Below are 24846 nucleotides of genomic sequence, written 5' to 3'. Positions count from 1 at the left end.
CAGTAACAACCAAAAATATTTCCTCATAATTTTTAGGAACAGGGAATTCACTCCCATGAAGTTGAGGTTAAAGAAATGCAATTTTATTACTCCAGAAGGGACTGCAAAAGTGATTCACTTTAAAATATGCTGCATATGGCATTGGACTGCTCATTTATTCACACTTGAATGAATTCTATTAATTTACTGGCTAGACCGCATGCATCAGCAGAGTACATTCCCAAAGAAAATGCATAGACAGACGAAGCCAGGATGTCCTTTGGGCCTCTTCACCATGAGCCTGAGATTGGCCAGGCTGCACTCCAGCGACCCTAAGTAAAAAGATGCCCCAACCACTGTGCTCCTGTGCACCCACAGCCACAGACATGGCTCGAAGGAGTTAATGTTGAGCATTTTCCTATTTACTCTTCAGGTTGAAAAGAAGCCATAGGGAACCAGCACTGTCATGTTAGCCATTGAATTCTAACTCAATTCTTCAGCATAGCACAGTAATATTTCATAGACTTACATTGCTCCTTAGCTAGTTCCTTATATTTTAATTTCATTTATTGACTCATTATATACACACCTTATTTCTGCTTTGTGTTGTATTGTTTTGTTCCCTCAAGCTTCTTTGGAACCTAAAGCCACCCCGGATTTCCTTCTCTAATGGCCTAGTGGATGCACCTCACGTCTCGCCATGAATAAGCAGTCCTTTCTATGCCCTTGAATAGCACCAGTCTCAAGTATTAGAGTTTTCTATAAGACTGACTCAGACACTATTTCATGGGTGAAATGCTTCTATTCCTCCAAGGAATATAGTTATCTTCTACCCTTGTGAAGAAATGAGGAAAACAAACTCAAAGAAACTTCACAGAGGGCAAAAACATCAAAATGAGAAGATAAGCAGAGACACACTGAAGTGGAGCATCTTAGAAAAGAAAAGAAAGACAAGAGTGATGGCGTATGCAGCAAAAGCTGATACAATTTTAAAGAAAGAAAAAAAAGGAGGATGACTAAACTAAAAATACAAACATACATTTGTAAGAGAAAGTGATGAACTACAAGTAATCACCTGAATCTGAAAGTATCATCATCACCATCAAAACTAATCTGTTATTCATTTTTGTGTAGCATTATTTGTCTTTTAAGGTAGATGTGTGCAAACTATGGCCTGTAGGTCAAATTAAATTGGCAACTGTTTTTGAAATTTTTACTAGAATACAGCCCCTTCATTCATTCATGGATTGTCTATGTTCTGTGGCTGCTTTTGTGCTACAAAGATAAAGTGGAGTGTATGAAAAAGAGACTATGTAGTTCACAAAGATTTGTCTTTTACAAAAAAGTATGTTGACTCCTGTTCTAGGCCTTTTCAACATGAGATGATCAATGACATAAAAAGAGCCTTAGACAACTGTGGTTGATTGCAAAGAGGGCCACAATCCTCTATCCTTTCTGTACCTACAACCCTTGCATTGTGACTTTGCAGCTCCTCCCACCAAGAAGTGGAGTACATACCCTTACTCCTTGAGCCTGGCTGGCTTTGTGACTTGCTTTGGCCTACAGAATGCAGCAGTAGCTTGGGCTTACCGAAGAGAATAAACCCAGCCTGCTTGCAGGAGGATGGCAGACAAGTTGGGGTGGAGATGAGACCATCCTGCTAAGGCTATCCTAACTCAGCCTCCAGTCAGCCCAGCAAACACCTGAGCCCAGCTGAGTCCAGCCCACATTACTGACCCACATAAATGGTTTCTGTCTTGAACCACTGAAGGGGATTAGACTATACCACCCCAAATATGCCACTTTGGCATATGAATTATTCGAAGCTAAAGGCCACTGAGAATCAACAGATACAGAAAGAAGCTTTTTCAGAGCTTCCCTTGTGTGAGTAAAGCAGAAACTTCTGAGACATGAGGCTGCCATGAATTCCCTTTCCAGGAGTTTTACAGCCGTGCAGAAGGCTGAAGTCAGCTCCAAGATGAATCTGCTCTACTTAGCACCCTGTGGTACATGTATCATCTAACACGTTTCCACTTCTCCAATCAAGGCACAGCTTTCTTTGCATCAAGGGCAGAGTCTCTTCTTTCCCCAGCTCACCCTCAGAGAGGCTGATGGTGATGGAGGGTGGGTCAGTAAACTCTCTGATTTGAAATCACTCTTCTAAGGAGTAAAGGAGCAAATGTGCTCTAGGAAGCTCTGTAGCAAGAACCCAGGTTATCCTGGATATCTATTAATCTGCCCCTCACTCTGAGTTAAGGCATGGGAGAAATCAAAAGCCTTTTACTGGCAGAAACTTTAGGATTATGATTATTAGTGCTAAGAGTTGACTGATAATAGGTTTTCAACAGTGATGAGATATTGGCTGAACATTTTAGAGAACAGTCATGGTCTCAACTGTGATGAAATATTTGCTCTGAAGAGGTATCCTTACTGGGTGCCTCATACACTCCTACTGGGAGCCTCTGGCACAGACATATTGTCCCCATTTGAGGGGAGAAGGATGCTCTCTCGGACAGGTGAAAGGACTAGCTCAAGGTCATAATTTGCAAATGTCAGGGTCAAGGCTGCAAACAAAGTCTTTTAGTTTCAAATCAACTTACTTTCTGGAACTTTCCAAATGATACAGACCATTTCTTAACTGCCTAATTCTTGGATGATAATGAACTCTAGGCTTTCGGGGTTTGAGAGTATTGATAACACTGTCAGTACTGTTGTTTTAAAGGCTGGCCTGAGTGTTTTTGCTAAACCCTGGTTGATGCTACCTCTTGCAGCTTTGGATTGTTTCAGCATTCAGACCAACTGATTAAGTACCCAGGTGCCTAGTCACAGCTTTTCATATTGTGTGAGGAAGAGTCACATGGCTATGATGATAAGAAAGGTGACTGAAGGCAAATGAATGAGAAATCATACAATCCTTAGGTGAAAAAATACTCTCCTACCCACCCACTTTAACATCTGCTCTTTTATAGCACTGAGATGCTAAGAAAGTTATCTATGGAGCTAGAGCCAGTAAGAGGAAGGAATATGACTCCAGCTCACCTTCTCTAACTGCCTGGTGTCTCCAACCACGCTCTCACATCTCCCACATGCGCTTGGCCCACACCCCCAGAAACGGTTCTCCACACAGCTACCAACAAACTGCCTCCAGAAGTAAATTAGATCGTGTTAGTCCCGGTTGGGAAGTCACTTCCCATAAAAATCAGAAAGAAAGATCCAAACTCCTTTTTCTGGTTCTACACTACTGATTCTCACACTTGAATGTGCACAGTAGTTCTTCGAAGGACTTATTTAACATATTGCTGGCCCATCCGAAGAGCTTCTGATCCATCTCTAAGAATTTGCATTTCTAATAAAGTTCCAAGTGATGCTGGCTTGGGGAGCACACTTTGAGAACTGCTGCTTTATATGATGAGGCGTCTGCCTACTCAGACTTCTGTTCTTATCATGCGCCCACACACAATGCCCACGTCAACCAGGATGCCAACAGTGGCCCTGGGAGAGGAAGACAGAAAGAGGAGGAACATGCATCCATTTGTTCATCCTTTTGGATAATTTAGTATGTTTTTCAATTCCCTTTTTGCTCATTTTTAACTAAATCTTACGTGATTTTTTTTAAAATATGTTTTTATTGATTTTTTTTTTTTTTTAAAGAAAGAGAGGGTAAGGGAGAGGGAGAGAGAGAAACATAAATGAGAAACATCAATTGGCTGCCTCCTGCACAATTCCTACTGGGGATCAAGCCTGAAACCCAAGCATGTGCCCTGACCACGGATCAAACCAGCAACCTCTTGGTGTATTAGATATTGCTCAACCAAGTGAGCCACACTGGCTGGACAATCTCCGGTGATTTCTATTACATGCAAAATGTATGTTCATTACTACAGAAAACATGACGATAAACACCATTGTTTCAGGAAGAGGATGCCAATGTACTTCTTCTCTGACATTCCCTTGTTGGTTTTGTAATTGGCAATTTTTCTGTCTGAATAATAAACAAAAGCCTCTATTTCATGCACCATCAACTGTATCAACATTACCTCCCACTGAGAAAATCAACCCTCTGCTTTTTCCTCCAGTCTCTAATCCCTCATATTGTCCAACATCTGTCTGCACCTTTACTTTACACAAAATTAATAACTTCTTCATTCTCTTTTGACAACAATAATTAAATGCTTTGCCAACTTTTAGGTTGATTCTAAAAGTTGAAAGACAAACATTATTATCATGATTATTACCATTATGATGACTATGTAAGTATCCTTCTCTGTAAATACAAGTAATGTGCTATAACTCCACTCTCTACTCTTTGAGCCCAATATCCTGACCCTGTCAATACAATTCAGTTTTAAGTTACCCCAAACTTGGGGACAGGACAGGCAGCTGGCTGTATATTCTTTCAATGTCATACAAGGGTACTATCTAGAGACCAGCCCAAGAATGACTTCTTCCTATGATAATACGCCTATTTGGCTTACTATTCACCATTGTTTGGCCCAGCTTCTTTGAAGTCAGGTAGATAAGCTGCAGCGTTTTTGGTTCTATAGTGATGCATGGGATTTGTATCTGGCAGAAGAGATAACCCGAGAGGTTACAACTTGCTGACCCCTTAGAGCAGTGACCAGTTTGGGATCCAGTGGATAATACTTGTTTGCTCTCCTTTCCTTACTATATTCAAACTCTCTTCCTCCAACGCGCTTAGAACTAACTCGATCATCATGCTGCTGTCCTCACTGCAGAGTTAAATACATCTTTAAGTCAAAATACTTTCTCTGAGGGTTGTGTTTTTCGTCTTTTGCAAATTATATTTGAGAATTCCTTGCTTTACTGATGAGCAGCCGGGTGTGTGGGCGGCTGGGGCCTTTTGGAGCTTTACCACATGGAGCCAAACTGCTCTGAGATTTCAAAACCACCTTGGAAATTCTGCCTGTCCACTAGCCTGGCTTTAGGTGTATACTGATCCTGCACTTTGATCCTGCACTTTGATCCTGGCTTTGACAACTGCCATAACTGTTGCTGTTTTCCTGGTGGCAGTTGTATGCACCGACTGGCCCATGTATGTCCATGTTGGAGAGGGGGTGGTGGGTGGGAGGAGCTAAAAGTCAAGACTCTACCAGAAAAAGGTACTCCATCTGGGCAGCTTGCTCAAATGCATTAAAGTCTCATGGGTGAGAAAAAGGGGTGGCCCAAGCTGGGATCTATGATGTAGGGACGGTGGGGCCAGTGATGGCCCAGGTGTATCATCTATAAAACATAAAAATCTCTGGTCCAGCTGCCACTAAGAAATGACTGATGGAATTGTAGTTGAAATTTCAGTTCAACTAAGTGAACTGAAAACTGTTTCTTTGGGGGGAGGGGGAAGGATAGTATTTACAAATCTGGTTGTATAGTAACTTGAGCTTATTGTCTAGAACTGTGCTGTCCAATTAGATAGCCACCAGCCACAGGTAAGTGTCAACTGAAATTAAACAAAATGAAGAACTCAATGCCTCAGTCCCACTAGCCACATTTCAAGTGCTGAACAGCCACACTGGTAACGGGCAGCACAGATACAGACCACATCCAACACTAAGTTCTTACAGTGATCACTGTTCTCTAGGACAGCAGCATTCTTAAAGATACAGTTATTTTAAATTTTGCCCTTCAAAGTTATACAAAAGGGAAGGAGGTCTCGGGAATCTGGATGGGAGAATTTGAGGTAAAAAAGGAGCCAAACTACTCAGGATGACAAGGGACTAGAATTTTCCATCTTTTGTCTTTGGATTGAAAGGGAGAGTTGTTTTGTTTTTAATATTTGAAAAGAGGCATATGGGAAAGATGAAAAGGGTAAATTGGGAAAGGACTCTGGGAGAGAGATTAAAAAAGAAAAGAAACAGGAACATACCTCTTGCTGGGGGAGTGGGGCAAAAGACGACAGAAAATAAGACACACTTTGGCAGGGCTGACTAATGAAATTTATTCAGCATAATCTCAGACATTTCATCTGAAGGTGTCCTGGTGTGTGCTGCTACCACCCAATGTCCTTGTTCCTGGGACACGACGATATAATGGGTTTAGGAAGAGAAACAAACTAGAACTTGGAACAGAGAGGTAAAAAGGCACTGAGGATATGACTAATCACCAAGATTGTAAGCACCCAGGAATTCTGGGAAGGACTGGGAAGGCCCTGAGCAGCCAGGAGCGGGGGTTTTCAGCCCTTTGCCATGGATATAAAAGGAAAGGCAGGAGACCAGTTGAGTTAGGGACATTTGGGTGCGTGTGCTTTAGGAAGCACTGCTGTTTCTGATCTCTACCATAGAAAAACCTCTATTTAAAAGATTTTATAACAGGCATCGCTTAGAAACAAAATGTATTTGCATTTAAGTAACTTCTAAGTCAAGCAATGTGAGATAAAAAAAAATTTAGAAGTGGTATGGGAATACAGGTAGAAGCTATAATGTGGGCTATATTCTGCAGTTTCTGAAATTTTGGGCTACTTCAAAAAAAATACCCCAGTAATGCAGAAATAATAAAATAATGCTTAAATACAGTTGCACTGATCACATTTATTCATTTATTGACTAGGTAATATATAATTTTAAAACCATGGCCAGTATTTTTTTTCTGACCTAGTGAGTGCTCACCCACCTCTCTGCACTCTTTAAACTAATCAGTGGAACATCATTTCATATTTATCTTATCCTTCAGGCCATCGTGAGAGTTGTCATATGATGCTGAATCCACTTATGTCCCTTCATATAAGTGGTCCTTTTGCTATGACACTTTAAGAAGCTGAGGTTTTGTTTTCCCTAATTCTTGTTGCTCCCATTTGCTGTCAGCTGTCATTTCTCACTGCTATTCATATAAAACTTGTAAAAACAAACCTTCTCTGCCCATATTTGATGCCTTGAATATTTTAATGGCTATGGCTCCAAAAAACTGAATCTGATAGGACTTGGAAATAAAAAAAATAAATGGCTGTAGTCCACTTGAAATACTATTTGGCTTTCTGGTTTCATAGCCTATATAATAAAAAGCTAATATGCAAATTTACTTAATAGTGGAACGACCAGTTGCTATGATCCGCTCTGACCACCAGAGGGCAGACACTCAATGTAAGAGCTGCCCCTGGTGGTCAGTGCGCTCCCACAGGGGGAGTGCCTTTCAGCCAGAAGCCCTGAGCCAGCTTCTCCCACCTCTGCGGCAGCGCTAAGGATGTCTGACTGCCAGCTTGAGCTGGCAGTCAGACATCCCCCGAGGGCTCCTGGACTGCGAAAGGGTGCAGGTCAGGCTGAGAGAACCCCACCGACCCCTGAGTGTACAAATTTCGTGCACTGGGCCTCCAGTGTTGTTATAAAGAGACATATTTACTTTATGAAGTTTACATTTTTTGTTTAAAATCCTAGTAAAATAGCACTTAAGAAAGTTGAAAGCTTAGCTAGATGTACTTAATACTTATTCATGATTTTGTTGCTCCTAGCTTTACCTCATTTTCAGAGGAACCTGGAAAAAAAGCAAATGCCTTTTGAAGAGCAAGTAATCAGTATTTTCCAAATGTGAGCGAGTTGTGAAGGATTAATAATCAAAGAAAATCATCACAAGAAATAAAAAAAAAATGATTCCATGATGACACACTTCCAGTTCATCAAATCACATTTTTCTTTACCAAAAGAGCACATTTTCCTCTAATATGTTTCTGCTTATCTGGTAGCAGTAGAGATACTCAAGCGGTGATTGTATTTCATCACTCTAAAATGACCTGTAACTGGAAGTCACGTAGTATTTTTTAGTTATCCTATCATTTTCCAGAGCCTAGGAAACTGCCTTAGAAACCACAAATCTTTGGAGACACTCTAGCAGATTCAGGGGGAGATGTCTCTCACCAGCTCATAATGAAGGGCAATGGACATTATCTTGGTGACACTGGTCCCCAATGCACACCTGGCTTAAATGGGAGAAAGATTTACAGATGCATCTAAGCTAGTCCTTGGCCCTTTTTGCCAAGTTGTGTAAAGTGGATAAAAGCAGTCAACTGCAATAAGCTTACTTCGTATTAGATTTGAACACTAGTTGATACTAATAATTTTTTACTTCAAAAATAAAAGTGTCAGATGGTTTACCTTAATATTTTGACTCTGTTGAGGTGCAGATCCCCACCCGGTTTCAAGGATTACCAAATCCTCTCACCATTTCACTTATCAAGAAAAATGAACAAATAAACCAGACTGAGTTGGAATCAATTGTACCTAAAATCCCTTTGAATAGTAGACATCTACAGTGAATTTAGCAGTTGTAGGCATTCTGCTAGTCCCTGGAGAGAGATAACTAAAACATGAACCTTGACTTCAAGAAAATCAGAATATGGTAGGAGAGACAAAATCATTAAACACGAATGCAGTATTACATGTGCAAGGGGAGGTTAGTAGTAGCACAAAGGAGTTACCATTCTGATTGAATGTGTCAAGGAAGATATTAAAGAGATGGACAATTCTCATCTGGGTTCTGAACAATAAGTAGGAGTTCATTAGTAAAACAAAAAGGAACAAGTTTATTTCAGAAAGAGAGAGCAGAAAATATAAAACATGTAATAGAATAGTTTATTGGGAGAATTGTAAGTGTATTTTTATGGCTAAAGCAGAGAGTGTGTGTGTAGGAAATTGGTAGGAAATGAAGCTGTATGGAAAGCCTTATATTTCATTCTGACCAGTTTCCTTTATCCTACAATAGAGTTTCATGATAGATATTTTCAAAAGGTTATTCTATAATCACAACTATGAAAAGGGGGAGGGGACGGAGAGTAAAGGAAAAATTCCAAAGAATTATCCAGGTGGTGTAATACTATTTTCTGTTTCTTCCTATACTAGTAGAAGAATGTAATTAGCTGTCCTTTCTGAGAAACAGTAAAGTTTCAGTTATACAAAGAGCTGTCACTCAACATTTTAATTCAATACAAGGAATAGTCCATCCTTTGCCTTTCTCAATTTTGTTCACTTACAAAGAAACTATGGTAGAAATAAAGAGAGTATTATGAAACACATTTTGGAAAAACCAAGTCAATTAGTACTGAGTCACATCAGCCCACAGACTTTAAGCAAAGGCCTGACAATCTAAACCTCTGGGAGGGCCACCACCTAACTTTCAATGGATTTTGAAAGGAACCAACTCTGACTATAAATAAAGTCTTCAGACGTTTTCCATTTCACTTGACCTTAAAGGCAACACAGTTTTACCACATGCCCTTCTCCAATTCACCTCAGATTCAAGTACAATCTAAGAAAAACAAGGCATTTATAAGGCCAATGAGGTTTCAACTACCTCCTCAACCTTCTGTACAGATGGGTGGTTCCAAGACCCTGCTCCATAAAAAGCCTGCAGCCACTCCCCACCTTGCAGGAACAGTAAGTGGCAGAAGCAGAGGTATACAAAGCTTCGGTCCAACTGTTCTACGTAAATGAAACCAGCAGAACAAATGACGAGCACAAAGTCCAATCACTATTACATTTATAACAAATAAAACGTTTTATGTGGAAAGCCTGCCAAAAGCACTTCACTATGCAAAGACTGTTACTACATGAAAGCCATCTGTAAATCGAAGATAATAATAGCAACAACCTTATAAGGTTGTTGTGAGGAATTAAACAATATACATAAAATGTTTTAGAAGGCTGTCTGCCACACAGTGAGCTCTCAATAACTTATAGCATCATTATCATCACATCTGGCACATGGCAAGCGCTCAATAAATACAGTATCATTATCATTATTATATTTCATAACTTGCCTCTTTCCAACTATTCCAACTTATAAATCTCAAAGATGCTCTTACTTTGTCAGAGACTATTTACTCAATACTGTAATTAAAATGAAATAATTATAAGAATGTTTTGAGAGGAAAGATTAATAACCCCTCTTTACCTCTTCATATCTGTCAAAAATTGCTCCTTCTTGCATAAAGGAAGGAACTTCCTTCTGCCAGTTAAATTCATAAGGTTTGGCCATGATTATATTCAAGACCTAAAAATAAAAAAAAGAATATCTCATTAGTATACAAATTGAAAAACAAGTGAAGATCAAAGGTTAATCATTTTATATTTGTGTGTTTGCAAAGCTTTCCTTCATACATGTGGAACAAGCCCATAAATTGTCTTTGTTCTTCCTTCTTCCCCACATCTGACTCAATTTCTTTTCTCTTTGTCTCTAAACCTGGATAAATAATATCGTTAAGAAATACCAGAGGTGCCTGGACAGTATGGCTCAGGGGTTGAGCGTGGAACTATGAACCAGGAGGTCACGGTTCGATTCCCAGTCAGGGCACATGTCCAGGTTTCTGGCTTGATCCCCAGTGGGAGGCATGTAGGAGGCAGCATGATTGATGATTCCCTCTCATCATTGATGTCTCTCTCTCTCTCCCTCTCTCTTCCTCTCTGAAATCAATAAAAATACATTTTAAAAAAGAGGGAGAAATACCAGAGGTAATCATTTGGGGAGCTTCCCCTCTCTCTTCAGATCATATAAAATAATAAGGTCACATTATCAGATGGCACCAGATAAGACAAAGGAACCACACCCCTGAACCTATATGTAGGTTAGGGCTGCTGCAAAGCTTACACTAGACCCTGAAGGTGCCTGCATGGGCAGGAGGAGTCCACAGGATGATGGAGCACAGAATCAGGTGGGAATGGATGGAATTTTTTACTGCCCTTGGTGAAGCCTCCCTCACTTCTTCCTCACTTGGGCCACTCAGAATGTCTGCTGTCTAGAAAAGACTGAGGCGACTTTGAAAGAGAGCCCAGGCATGGTTCAGGGTGGCTGCCTGCACCTAGAAAAGCGGGGTGTTCATTTTATCCACCTTTCTGAGCACCAGGTACTGTGGTGTACATTCAATGGCTAAAAGCAGGACATTTTAAATGTAAAGATGAGCCCCCACCAAGAAGCGTCAAACACGTAAGCAATGCCGAAGACACAGGACATACACGCCAAACACAGTTAGTAGGGGAACTTACCCAAGGAAACAGAGTTAACAGGACAAACAGCTTTGGCTGAAGTATGGTTGATATCCTCCAAGGGAGGAGAGAGTACATTCTGTTCCCAAAACACAATTAACTACAACTTTTAGAAATTTCGTAAAAGATGGCTGAGTTCAAACTTTTAGTAGAGTTATAAAGAATTTTTTAAATTTAAAGAATTTTTAATGTAAAACTTTTTAAATAATTATAAATAATATTAAAAATCATGAATTATAAAGAGAACTCAGACGAAGGTGAGTCAAGGAATTCTCAAGAAATGTAACACAAAAAGAAACAGGAGGCATGGCTGAAAAATGTAGAGGAATGGAAAACGGGAACAGAAGGTTTAACAACCATGTATTTTTATATCTCTACTTCTATCTCTACCTATTCTTTCCTCGTTGTACCCCAGCTACCCCACACACATATAACAATCCCCAAATCCAATCATGATTAGGTCATAAAGGAAATGTCAGTATTTTTGAAAAGGCAGAAATTACAATCACCATACTTATTGACCAAACTAGGCAAACTTATAATTTAATGACAGTAAGTGCATAAAATCTGTACATATAGAAAAAAAAACATAAACTTACACACATACTTCTAAATAATTCTTAACTTCAGCAGACTAGTCAAAGCCACAATTATAAACTATCTAGAAACAGTGTATATCAAAACCTAGATATGTAGCATACAACCAAAACATAGTAAAAGAATGATCAGTATAAATGAATTGTTTTCAGAATTATTTTTATATTTAAAAATTGGCAAGTATTGGGGGAAAGTGAGATAGAGAGAGATGGGGGCAGAAGGATGATAATGAGGAAGCATGCATACAATATTCACAGTGAAACGTGGATGGAGCTACAAAGAGGAAAAGGTGAAAACAGTATGAGAATACTGTGCGTAACCTTAATCAAAATATTTGAAAACCTAAATAATGTGGGAGGTTTACAAAATTTAAAGAAAAAAAAATGCTCAGAAAATGAGCAGAATACTTAAACAGACCACAGACCTAGGAATCAATTGAAAAAAATAATAAAATATTAGGCCCATACATTTTATAGGCGAGTTTTATCAAATCCTCAAGGAAAAGGTAAATCCTGTGTACCTACAGTTTTTCCAGGACATAAAAACAAGTAAAGCTAGTACCCCCCTCATTCCACAAGCCCCATTACCAGATCCCAACAATGACACCCTAAGGGGGTTCATAAGAAACACACCAACCCTAGAGTTCATTATCACTTACAGAGAAAAAAATTCTAGCGAAAACATGAACAAATCTATTCCAGAGAGTTGTCAAAAGAATAATGTGAAGTGCTTCAACACTGAAAACAAATCGATGTGATTCACTTCCTAAAGAGCTGAAGGAGAAAAATCTAGTGTTTACATATCCTGGCACACACTACAAGGTAAGGTACACCTGAATGTGAAAGGTCTCTAACACATACCATTAAGTGAGAACAGGAAGCCACAGAATGATATGAAACATGAACAGTGTGATACCTTTTACTTAAAAACACAGCTATAGAATGCTATGAACAGTTTAATACCATTTATGTAAACACAAACACACAAGACAAACGTTTATATTTCTCCAGGTATATACATATAAGTAAATTATTGAAAAGTTTGGAAGGAACCTTCCCAATTTATGACCTGCTTAATTTTGGGGAGGAAATAAAGATTGGGGCTGAAAATCAGGGTATATTTACTGTTATCTTCTGTGCTGAACATTTTTATTATGGGAATATATTCTTGCATTATATGTGCTCGTGTAAATAAAAAAAATGCAAATTTAAAAAAAGAAAAAAAATAGTTGAAGTCATACAGATAGGTGTATGCAAACAATGTAACGCAGATGAAGAATACATTAGGTCATGTTTCATGGTAGCTTTCTCACAACAGACACTATTGTTGTTTGAGAAGGAATTTCTTCATTACTCATTACTAACCAGGCTAAAAACTGGTGAAAGCATAAAAGACATTCTAACCAGGCCAGCTAAGATGGTAAGCAGCCCTCCATTAATCAGCACTGAAGCCTTCCAGGTACAGCCAAGAAGATGAGCCAGAATGCAGAGAGTGGGAGAAGGGGCAGGTGCTTTTCCCCAGTCCATCATGTGAGATTAATCCATGTCTTTCTCTCTCCCATAATGACTATAACTGGGTCTCTCTTCCTATCTTTCTGTCCCTCTGTTCCTCTCAGTTTGTTTTTCTTTGTGTCCTTCCATTTCATTTCTCAGTGTTTGTCTAAGAATGAAGCTCTCTTTCTCTCTCTCTCTCTCTCTCTCTCTCTCTCTCTCTCTCTCTCTCTCTCCCCCGCCCCGCCCCCACCTAAGGCAACTTAGAAGCAAGCTATTAGTGCACTGATGTGCATTCATGACTTCTATGCCATAAAACAGATCTACAGATAAAAACAGAATTGCAAGACTCTCTCCGGCTGTCATGGATGTGTTGTTCAGAATTAACCAACTGCAGGCATCCAAGTGTGAACAGATGAAAAAAAGACAGATGATAGAAACAATGTGGCGGTCTCCCTGGTTGACCAAACTGTGGAGAAGAGTGGGCGAAACATCTCTCTTCTGCAGACCTTTGTGTGTTCTCACTCCTGCCAACTGTGCCTTTCAATATTTCTGTGGTTTTATGTTAAAGGGAATAGCAAGCAACAAGAGACTTCTGATATAAAAAAAAGGTCAGATCAAAAATGAAAATGAAGAAAAAGCTTATATCAACTTGCATCATCTTTCACTGGTTTAACTCTGGGTTCCCCAGGATCCTTTCAGGGAAAGAAGACATCAATCCTCAGTGTGTGATGTTTCTCAGACTTCACTACTATCCTTACTACTAACATAATCATCTCTACCTTGGGCACCAATTTCATTATAATGGTCTCATTATGTGAAGGATTTGGTGGGGGCTAATGAGAAAAGGAGATACTTTTGACCTTAATCTCTAAAGGCACCTGCACTGGAGGCAGGTGCTCTTTTTATGGCTTACCTTCTCAGAGCTTCTGGGGCTCTGAACAGGTATGAGGCATTTTTGCAAAATGACATTGGAGTATCCTGCATTTTTCCAGCTACAAAACGGGAGCTGATCCTTGAAGTGTCTCTGAAATACTTCTTACGACCTGTCCTCAGGGGCAGCAGTTGGGTCATTTGATATAGATGGCACAACTATGACTAAACAGACTAGAAAGGGCTGACCCAGTCAATTGTGTTTAGCAGTAGTTTGAGCCAGGTAATTGATTTTTAAATGGGAACAAATGAAGGTACATGTTGTAGTCCAACGGATTCCAGAGAAAGTTAAAGGGACAGTTACTTCTTTTAAAAGGCATAAAGGAGGGGACTGGTCACTCTATAAATACATTATTTTGCAATTATCTCAAAGCCCCACCCACAGCTAACTAATACAAAAGTGCTATTACTGGGCCATGCCAAAGGTTCCTCTTCCCAAATTCTCTGGCTTGCCTTCTGAGGCCTCATTTACAAGATACTTCAGGGTTCAATTGCCTCCTCCACCAAGAACACCACCTCCCCATACACAGACCACAGAAAGGGCCCTCTTTCTTCAGGAACACGGGAAGTAAAGGAGGATTTACACAAAGAAGGGACATGTCACTAGGTGCCCTGCACAGAGCAAACACCTTGAACAGCTACTGGAAGCAGGCCAGTGCACTTTTCAATAGTCTTATTGTTTTTAAATTCTTATGCAACTGGAACGAATTAGCTATGGCACTGGCTGCAGAGGAAAATCCCTGGACTGTGGAGCTTGGCAAGGAGGGGATCATACGGGGGGGGGGTGCGGCTAGGAGGTCTTGTTTTACAGCATTGGCAAAACCCCCCTTCTAAAGAAGATGACAAGAAACTGAAGGAGTTAGGAGGAGGACAACAAGGGAGCTCAGGTAGGCTGTTGGGGACCAAATATGCACATCATCCATAAAAAGGCCTTCCTTGCATCCATTCAGTTGGCATGAACCAAGGAAGAACAGCTCTCTGTCTGTTGGCCTACTGTGCCATGAACCTTTAAATCTTCTGGGTAGTCTCTAAGATTTACCACACCACCTATCCCAGATATGCTGGTTCAATTATGGAGTCAACTCTGCCTTCCTAGGCCAGCTGGATCAATCTTTGGCCAAGAATGTTGTGTTTCTGGACATATGTCTCATGTTTTGGTAGAGAACTGGCAGAGGGAAGTCCATGAAGTCAGGTGTATTTAAGATCCTGAGTAAGATAGATTGAATGATGGCCCCCTAAAAATACCTATATCCGGATCTCTGAGTATTACCTAATATGGCAAAAAAGAAATTTGGAGATGTGATTAATGGCTATCATCAACAAATCAACAAATGACAAGTGCTGGTGGTGATGCAGAGAACAAGGAACGCTCGTACACTGCTGGTGGGAATGCAGGCTGGTGCAGGCACTGTGAAGAACGGTATGGAGTTTCCTCAAAAAAACTACAAATGGAACTCCTATTTGACCCACTTTTGGAATATATTCCAAGAAGCTAGAAACACCAATCAGAAAAGATATATGCACTCCTATGTTCATAGCAGCACAATTTACAATAGCTAAGATTTGGAAACAGCCTAAGTGCGCATCAGCAGATGAGTCGATTAAAATACTGTGGTACATTTACACAATGTCAGCTCTAACTGTGATTCCAACCAGGGAGGTGAGGGCATGAGCGGGGGTGGGGGGTAGATGGGGGGATAAGGATACATATGTAATACCTTAATCAATAAAGGAAATTTAAAAAAAGAGTTTTGAGATGCGGAGGTTATCTTGGATCATCCTCGTGGGCCCTAAATGCAATCTCATGTGTCCTTTAAAAAGGGAGACAGAGGGTGATTGGACACAGACAGAAGTGGAATAGGTGATGTGACCACTAAGAAAAAAATGGAGTGATGCGGCCACCAGAAGCTGGAAGAGGCCAAGACTGGATTCTTCCATCCAGCATGGAGGGAGCATGACCCTGCAGACTCCTTGATATCAGAGTTTTGGTCTCTAGAACTGGGAGCAAATACATTTCTGTTGTTTTCAGCTACTACTTTGTGGCATTTTTTTTTATAGCTGCCCTGGGAAATGAAGACATTGGGCCTAATGAAGCTGGGCATCTTCCTAAAAGGCCCAGCAAGTTACAAGATCAATCTGAAAAGGTGCAGGCATAGCATTGAAGGGATGGGCATCCAACATACATTTTTTTCAATTGAATCAAAGAAAGACAGTGTATTACCTAATTTTCTTTAGGTACAGAATAGAATGTCATCTAGAAATGAATTCTGATAACTCCTGTCCTACTCCAAAGCCCCTCTGAAGAGTAAAGATATTCCTACAGTATATCATTCCCCAGGATCCAGATGTCTTCTAACAGTTCTGTCCCTCAGCAATGAATACAAACTTTAAATAAACTTTGCAGCTTCCCCAAGCCAACAAAGGCATTCTCCACTTTCTGTTTCTATTTGTGAAGAAATGAGTTTGTTTACAAAAGCATTTGCTTCCACTTGATAACATATAACATTCAAGTGATAGATTTATACATTTTCTTAAGAGTATCTTTTATCTTTTACTTTCAACCTCATGACAAAAACAGTTGCATAAAGAATTAATCCCTTCCCTATCCAACCATACAAATCCCGTTAAACCAAATAACCAAGGACCTCGTATGACCCCATGATGAGAACAACCAAGGTTGTTTTTCACAACAGTGTTGAGATAAAAATTTCCACTGACGAAAAGTCAATTAGTTGACTCTATCAAGCAGATTTCAATGTCTTGCTCTTCAATCTTTAAATAAGATATCCTTATATTTCTAAAAACAGATGGACAGCTAGATCAGATCATCCAGAGCTTTTAAATAAATGGCTTTACTTCAAGCAAAAATCTAATTTGACACTGATCTATTGCACCATTAATGACAGTTTTTCCCATTTGCTAAAAATACCTCAATTTTCATCAAGCTATTAAATAACCTTTTCAAAAAATATATAAAAGGTTCAAGATGGAGAAAACGATAATAGGCAATGCTACTGAGGGTGGGGCAAGGTCATTCTTGTATACTTTGGTAGAAAATAATTTTGCAATACATTCCCATAGCCTTGAAATGTTCACACTTTTGATCTACTTATTTCTACTGGTAGGATTTATCCTAAATAAATGCATAGACAATCTATGTAGTACAAAGATACTTACTGTTATGCTATTTATAGTAGAAAAAATATTGTCCTAATATGAGCATCACTAAGCAATTGGTTAAATATGCTATAGTATTTAAATATTCTGTGCCCATTAAAAATAATGCTTTCAATGAACAGTTATTTGCTGAACAGCAAACTTAGAAGTGTTTCTAAAAATATTCACAACTCTTGTGAAGCAAATTCTCTGAACATATTAGTAAGCAAGTAAAAAATTATATGCAAGAATGATCCAAAGTTTTCTGTTATATGCACATTTCTTATACACACATGTATGCACACATACACACACATTTTTAACAGGGGAAAAGACTAGCAAAGCATATACCAAAATATAAGCAATAGTCAATTATATCTCACCAACAGAATTTTAGGTGATTTTTATTTTCTTTAATACTTTCTGTATTTTAAAAGATTCATAGTGATTTTAATTTTTATATTCAAGAAAAATTTCTCTAAAGAGATGACATTAAAAATCTTATTTTATTTTTCTTCGCATAAATCAATTTTTAAATAATGTCCATATTTTCCACTACAATTCCTGGCAAGAATATGCAGCAGGAAGAGACTAATAAAGCTGTAAACCGTTCCCCTTTTCCTTTCAAGATTTAAAATCTTGACTGTACATCGGGAGCCTTCACACACACCGATTCTTAGGAAGGAGTTACTTCATAACACTGACTGGAACTTTGGTATTAACTCTGAAACCTCTCCTATACTTATATTTGGGGAATAAACAGATTTAGGTGGTGCAGGAGTTAGTTTTTTATGAGTTCTGAATTACAAAAACAAAACAAAACTAAGGCCTTTGCCATGACAAATCTATTAAATGTATCCTAAATGTTCAATAAGTATATTTATTTATCAATGCAGCACCTCCTGATTTAAAATAATTTCCTGGCATTTTTAAAAAACACAAACTGAATAGGAATAACATGAAAACAGCAAACATCTCATCTTTGTCTCTCTCCATCTCAACAGTCATCATAATTAGGAGGCAAATGTAACTTAAAAGTACAAAATTACAAAATAGATGAGTGAAATTATTAATGTGAATTGACTTTATTAGAATCTGATGAGGTATGCAGTTTCCCAAGAAAAGAACTGATTTATTTCAAAAGATTGTTCAGATGTTGGTTGTTTGTCTTCAGCAATTGCCTTGGGAATGGCACCTAAATTTATATGCCAGCTCTCCAACATCCTTTTGAACACATCAAATGGCTGACATTGTATTAAAAGTAGTTGTTGATGGCCCTGGCTGGGTGGCTCAGTTTGTTGAACATCCTTCCTCATACCAAAAGGCCATGGGTTTGATTCCCAGTCATATACCTAGGTTGTGAGTTTGATCCTTGGACAAGGCTCTTATAGGAGGCAACCATCTCTCTCTCTTCTCTCTTTCTCTCTCTCTCTCTCTCTCCTCTCTAAAGTCAACTCAATAAACATATCCTCAGGTGAGGCTAAAAAAAATAGTTGTCTGTGATTGGGGTTTTCTGACCTGACAATGCCTCGCAGAGACCCAGGTTTACGGAGCCACACTGGTGGACAGAGGTTGAGAGCAGCAGGGGCCTGTCTCCCTCCCCACGAAGCCTTTTGAGATATCTTTCTTTTTTCTAAAAGTTCAGGAAGTCCCTGGATTCATAGTATTTTGATCTTTCATAAATAGAAAATACATTTGCACATTAATGACTGTTAGAGTAGTGAGTGACAGACGGCTAAAAAGAAATTTGTGTGTGATCAAATGCAAGGTAAATCAGTGTTTAGAATATGAAAATATATAGTGTGTGTAGTAGAAACCTGGAGAAATATATAATTTAACTGGGCTTTTCTCTGGCTTCATGTAACAACAAACCTTTTTTTTAGTAAGTTATTTTTTACTTATTATAAAATTATGCAAAGTAAAGGCATCTTATTTCTTTTATGCCTCTCAAATAAAGTACTTGTTTGCACTGAAGAAAAGGGGGCACACCAAACAGCAGAAGGTATTTATTACTACTGAGTATGTAAGGTAAACAGTTAACTTCAACAGCCCTGAGAAATGCAACAGTCCCAGAAAATAAGACAATTAGGCAAACCTGGAATACTTATATACAAAGGAGTGGGTTTTTTCTTTCTAGCAAAAGTAGAAGAATTTGCCACTGTTGTCAAGACCAGAACTAACAGACTATATGGGGAATGCGTACAGTTTACCATAAACAGAAACAATCTCCCTGAGTAGTAGGCATTAGCCCTACACAATAAGGTTTGGAAGAGTTCAGTCCTTCTCACTCGCACAATAGGATTCTGGTAAGGTCTGGGGAAATAGAAAACCAAGTGGCAATGGGACGTATTGAGTGCGTACTGTTTTCAGTGGAGCTCATACATAGATTATACAACAAACTGTCTCTTCTCCCTTGGACTTTGTTTCACAGTGTTCTTAATTGTGTAGCTAAGACAGAAGTCTGTGGCTTTGTTGCTGGAGAGCCCAGGGGTTCCAGGGTGGGAACTATTACAATGGGGTTTGCTTCTTTACTGGCACACCCTTTGAACTATTGAGGGTAAAATCTGGATAGCCAATGTGGGGACTCAAACCAGGAGCACAGGGGAAAGATCAGAGAAAATTTAGGCCCCATGGACATGATCAACGGTTCTCAAAATGTGGTGCCCAGACAGCAAACATCATTTGGAAACTTATTAAAAATGCAAAAAAAAAATCAGGCCGTACCTAGATCTTTGAATCAGAAAAATCTAGAGTGGGGCCCAGAGATCTATGGTGTATCCAGCTGGCCGGGTGATTCTGATGTGAGCTAAAGTTTGAAAAAAAAATCCTTGGATCAAGTCTTCATCAAAATGAAAAAGCCAAAATGACAAGAAGAAGGAAAAAGGGTCTTTTGACCTTCAACTATAGCCCAGGCCAGTTCACCAGGGAAAGCGAATTGCAAGTTAGTTGGGACTAAACCTCAGGTAAGTAATGAAGACAGTCCATTTGTCTAGAATTAGCAATTCTCTCAGGGAGTCCTTGGAAAATCCAGGATATGGAGAAATATCAAGAAAGTAAACAAAGGGTGACATAACCAAACAGTCAACACAACATCTATTTAATCTACAATGTAGACATTGCAGTCACCTAACAAGAAACTTTAAGCACTTCCTTCTTTTGAACCAAACCTTTATGGTCCCTGATAACTATAAGCCATGGGTGCTAGTATTTCTCCTAAGAACTCAGAAGAGATTGGGTAAATAAAGACCAACAAACATAGTCTTTAAGCAGCTGCCATTTACAAAAGGGCCACGGAAAAAGATCATGTTAAAAAATGAAGGTTCTAGAAGAAACATGCCCTTGGCTACATTGAAAAACAGCAGCAGCTCAAAAGACACTCAAAAAATATCACTTCCATTTACATTCTACTCTCTGGATTTGTCATCAGACTTGACTCATTGCCCCAAATAACACTGAGCATTTTGCATATTTACCTTTCCCTCTTATTCCTGAACCTCTCCTTTAAATGTGGTTAGTTCTGGTTCTCCTGTGGGTATCAGCAAGGAAAACTGGGTAGATACCGCTCCTGTGTTTTCACTGGAGCATCCTGTACCTCCTCACTGCAGAACATACCATTCTGCATTGTAAACAGTTGCTTATCTGTATCTTTACTACAGGAGGAACTCTGAGAAGGCCAGCCTCCTTGGTTATTATAGGGTCCATGATACAGTGGGCACTCAGGAAACAATGAATGAATGATAGCATGAATGAGTGAATGAGTGAATGAATATTTTATTGCATGGAGGAGCTCTCAACCAAGCCTAAAACAACCAAGGACAATAAACTCTTCAGCAGTTACCAAAATGCACATGTGGGTAGCATTTTGTGTGTGTACCGCTCTCCCCTCCAGGATGTTGAAAGCTGTTCCCAGCTCAGACCCTGCTGCCTGCCTCCTGGTGCCTGGCTGGAACCCAGTCTATAAAACAAGTTTCCACTCTTCACTGGGTTCTACAGACCAGTGGGGCCTATGAATAACTTCTTGGCTGTACATCCCAACCCGCTCTGCTATGCCCAGCCTTTAGCTCAGATCTCTGACCACTGATTCAGAACTGAGAAGACTGGTACCTGGGTCCTGAGTTGGGGCCACACTCTAGACATGTCCTTAGGGGTGTGTGGTTTTCTTATCCAAAGAGATGGCCTATTTTTTTAAATACATTTTTATTGATTTTAGAGAGAAGGGGAGAGAGATAGAAACGGCAATGATGAGAGGGAATCATTGATCAGCTGCCTCCCGTATGCCCCACATTGGGGACTGAGCCCGAAACCCTGGCATGTGCCCTGACCTGGAATTGAACCATGACCTCCTGGTTCAATGCTCAACCACTGAGTCACACCAGCGGGGTGAGATGGCCTCTTTAAAGCAGACTCCCTGGGCTATTCATAAGGCCCTCCTCTTTTATATGCCCAGTCTCCCATACCTTGCCCTTCTTTTGCCCTTGGACTGGCTCTCCCACAATTATCAGGCAAAATATCATCAACACGAATCATAAATGTCAAGAGAGAATGCTCTCTTTAGAGGCCTGATTTTGCCTTAATTATATTAATATTTCAAAGGGAAGATTTTTATTTTATCTTTGCTTGAATAATCTATCTGATGTTGCCTCAGGCATGCATATGGAATAAGTCTGAGGAATGCAAGATGTGACTTCAGAAAACAGGGAAACTACTTTGGACTAGGAGCAGGCACAAATTCAAGAGCTTGAAGAATTCTCTATTTTAAAAACAACTTTCTTATTAAAATAAACATACATAGACAATGGGCTCTTAAATTTAATCAAGATTCCTGATATTTAAACATTCTCCAAGCAATTTTATAAACAGGTCTCTGCTATTATTATACAGGAGTCACAAGATGAGAATAAAGTGTAAGACCATGCATGGTTACTGGAACTGAGTCCAACCTTAAAAGGAGAAAACAATTTTTTTATATATTTTTTTAGATTTTGAGCTAAGAGGCATCCAAAGTTAACAGCTTTTATATGTTCACACACACAAGGGTACCATACGACCGATAATAACCTGTGGTCAAAGAGATGTAGCTTAACTAAACCTCAAATCTCACACATGTTCAATTACCTCTTCACCTATATGTTCAAAATGTTTCACTTCCATTTTTCACAAGCTTAAAGGAAGGAGAGAAATGGAACTAATAAAATAGAGATAGTGAGAAAAAATTACATGGAATTTAAGGTTTTAGGAGGTTGATCTTATTTTTTACTAGAGGCCCAATGCAGGAAATTCGTGCAAGGGGCTCAGCCCTCGTAGCTGCAGCGGCTTGCTTTGGCCCTCGAGCCCCGGCTTTGTCTGGAACGTGGTCTGGAAGGACGTCTGGTCTAATTAGCATATTATGCTTTTATTATTATAGATATTCATGCAAATTCTTTTTTTGTTTGTTGTTTTTCTAAATACCTTTTTATTGAATTTATTGGGGTTGCATTGGTTAATAAAATTGTATAGGTTTTCAAGTGTACAGTTCTACAATACATTATCTGTATATTGTATTGTGGTTTAAGCAAATTCTTTAAAAAAAACAAAGCAACCCTTTTTTCTGCTTTTTTTTTATTATGCAAAAAATACAATTAGTTTGAGAGGGGGGAAAAAAAGCAAAATCCTTCATCTCGATTTATTTATAAAAGAATTATGCAAAAAATACAATTAGTTTGAGAGGGGGAAAAAAAAGCAAAATCCTTCATCTCGATTTATTTGTAAAAGAAGTGTTAACTTGCCAGTTTTTTGTTTTTTTTTCCAGGTGTAGCATCATATAATTAACCGTTATTTCCAATGAGGCAGAAAACTTCCTGCGTGCAATGATTTAAGTAAGTGTGAGTGCACATAAAAACTAGGTGTATATATTAGAATATGTGCTGTCTTTGGCTCTGTCAGACTGACCAGCAGGCGACTGAACATTTCATCTGTTTCACCATCATTCCCCTAAGAAATACTATCACCAATGTTCAGACAATTTGAAATAGGTCTTCTAATGTGACATTAGAAAATTGAATTCGAATGATCCAAATTTTATGGTTCTATAAGTAGTTTGGCCACACCTTAAAAATGGGTCTGACTTTAATTATATATTACATCTGTTCCTCAATTAATATTAAATTAATATGACCTGTACAGCCTGCTGGAATGGAAGCAGCAGGGCAATCAGAGATGGATGACCTGGATTCCAGGCCCAGCTCTGTTCCAACTACTTATGTGACCTTCAGGAAGCCCCTTAAGCTCTTGGAGGCTTAGTTTCCTTGTCTGTGAAAACTGGAGGTTGGAACAGTCATTTTTCTAATCCCTTCCAGCTCCGATCAGTTTGATTAAACATTATTTAAGCTCCAAATAAACATAGATGTTATTTAAGAACCATATGTATCCTTCCTGAAATGTGTTTTACGTCCTAAAATGAAATCCACCTTCAGTGGGCTCCAAGTAAGATGAAAAACAATGCAGTACTATTGTGCATTGAAGAGCAAATGACAGGGTAATGACACACTGACATTTCTAGGACAGGTTTCCAGCATCAAAGCAGACTTTCAAGATGCCAAACGCTTGCCCAGTTCTGGTAAGGTCAACAGCCTTCAAATAATTGTTCCTTTCATACAAAGTGTGTGTTTACTGGATTATTTTGAAATGTGTTTGCTTCTATAGACACTGAAAAACATCCCTCACTCTAATAAGGCCCAGAGGCGATGGGAAGGATATCAGAGGTCAGAGAAGTCGGATGTGAAGTGGTTCCCAAGAGTGCCAGTCGGATTTTACTTTAGCAAATGTCTCTAATTTTTAATTCAAGCTAGATCACAAGGGTGAGGGAAGAGAGCAAAACAGAACTTCTTGAACCAAGTTCCCCGGCCCTTTGTTAGGCGAACTTTTGGTTCCCTCAAGTATTGACACTAATAAGCAAAGTTACTGAAAACTGTTTTGGGTCCTTGCATCTGCAATCAATTATTTTGTTCCTTACAGGGTAAAGTTTGACGCATTCTAAAATGCTACAAGATTGCAGGCAAGCTTCAAAGACACCAGAGAGAAGTCAACAGCCTGACCTGGAGACTAGCAGGATGACATTCTCATTAGGCGAGAGAAGCAGGGCTTCCTGCGGTAATGAAAAATAAGTGGTTGCTATCACCACTCGGCAGTAAATGCAGGTGTTCGGGGCTATTTACCACTGACCCACCAAGCTTCCCACAGCTCTCACAATAAGAGCACCCAACTTCTATGTCATGGCCTACATGTCCCCAAATATTTTCACACACTTTAAGTTACAAATCATACTCCAGCGGCAAAATGTGAAAAGCAGACTCTCAAATCATGGTAGAACTAGAACTTAAACCTTTTGACTTCAAATTCTCACAGTGTGGCCTTGGTTCTCAGGATGAAAGTTCCTTAAATTCAGTAAAAGACTTTGAAGATACTGCCTCTCGCCAAGATGAGGGTAAGCTGTCTTTTCCTGGGATTGTCTTGAAGCTGCTTTAAAGAGAGGGAGTTAAACCAGACATAAGGATTGTCTTCATAAAGGAGATGCCTCTATTACTATCACTATCTAAGTGCTTACTTCAAGCTTTCCTGAGGACAGACATCCTTGCTCCCTCAGCTTCAAAATCAGAAAATATTTTATATTATCGAAAAAAAAAATGAATTCAAGGTTTACTTATTTCTTTAAAATGCTATCCTAAAAGAAATTT

The 24846-nt window shown here is 39.2% G+C and overlaps 1 protein-coding gene across 6 annotated transcripts in view; it reads right to left on the bottom strand.

The window, feature by feature from the left end:
- The window catches only part of PLCB4 (phospholipase C beta 4), a 356763-nt gene that overhangs the window by 134952 nt on the left and 196965 nt on the right, over positions 1 to 24846 (bottom strand). For 4 of the 6 annotated variants that reach the window (XM_015560271.1, XM_015560270.1, XM_015560269.1 and 1 more), the window contains one exon: positions 9871 to 9969. In XM_015560271.1, the coding sequence (XP_015415757.1) occupies positions 9871 to 9954 (84 nt within the window). In that variant the 5' untranslated portion in view covers positions 9955 to 9969. Of the gene's footprint in view, positions 1 to 9870; positions 9970 to 24846 lie in introns of those variants that run through there. The other 2 variants (XM_015560273.1, XM_015560274.1) reach the window with 1 other exon arrangement.

Source organism: Myotis davidii, unplaced genomic scaffold (assembly GCF_000327345.1).
Source record: "Myotis davidii unplaced genomic scaffold, ASM32734v1 scaffold32, whole genome shotgun sequence".
NCBI lineage: Eukaryota > Metazoa > Chordata > Mammalia > Chiroptera > Vespertilionidae > Myotis > Myotis davidii.
The sequence above is the reverse complement of the archived record's forward strand: the minus strand, read 5'-3'. Positions and strand labels throughout refer to the sequence as shown.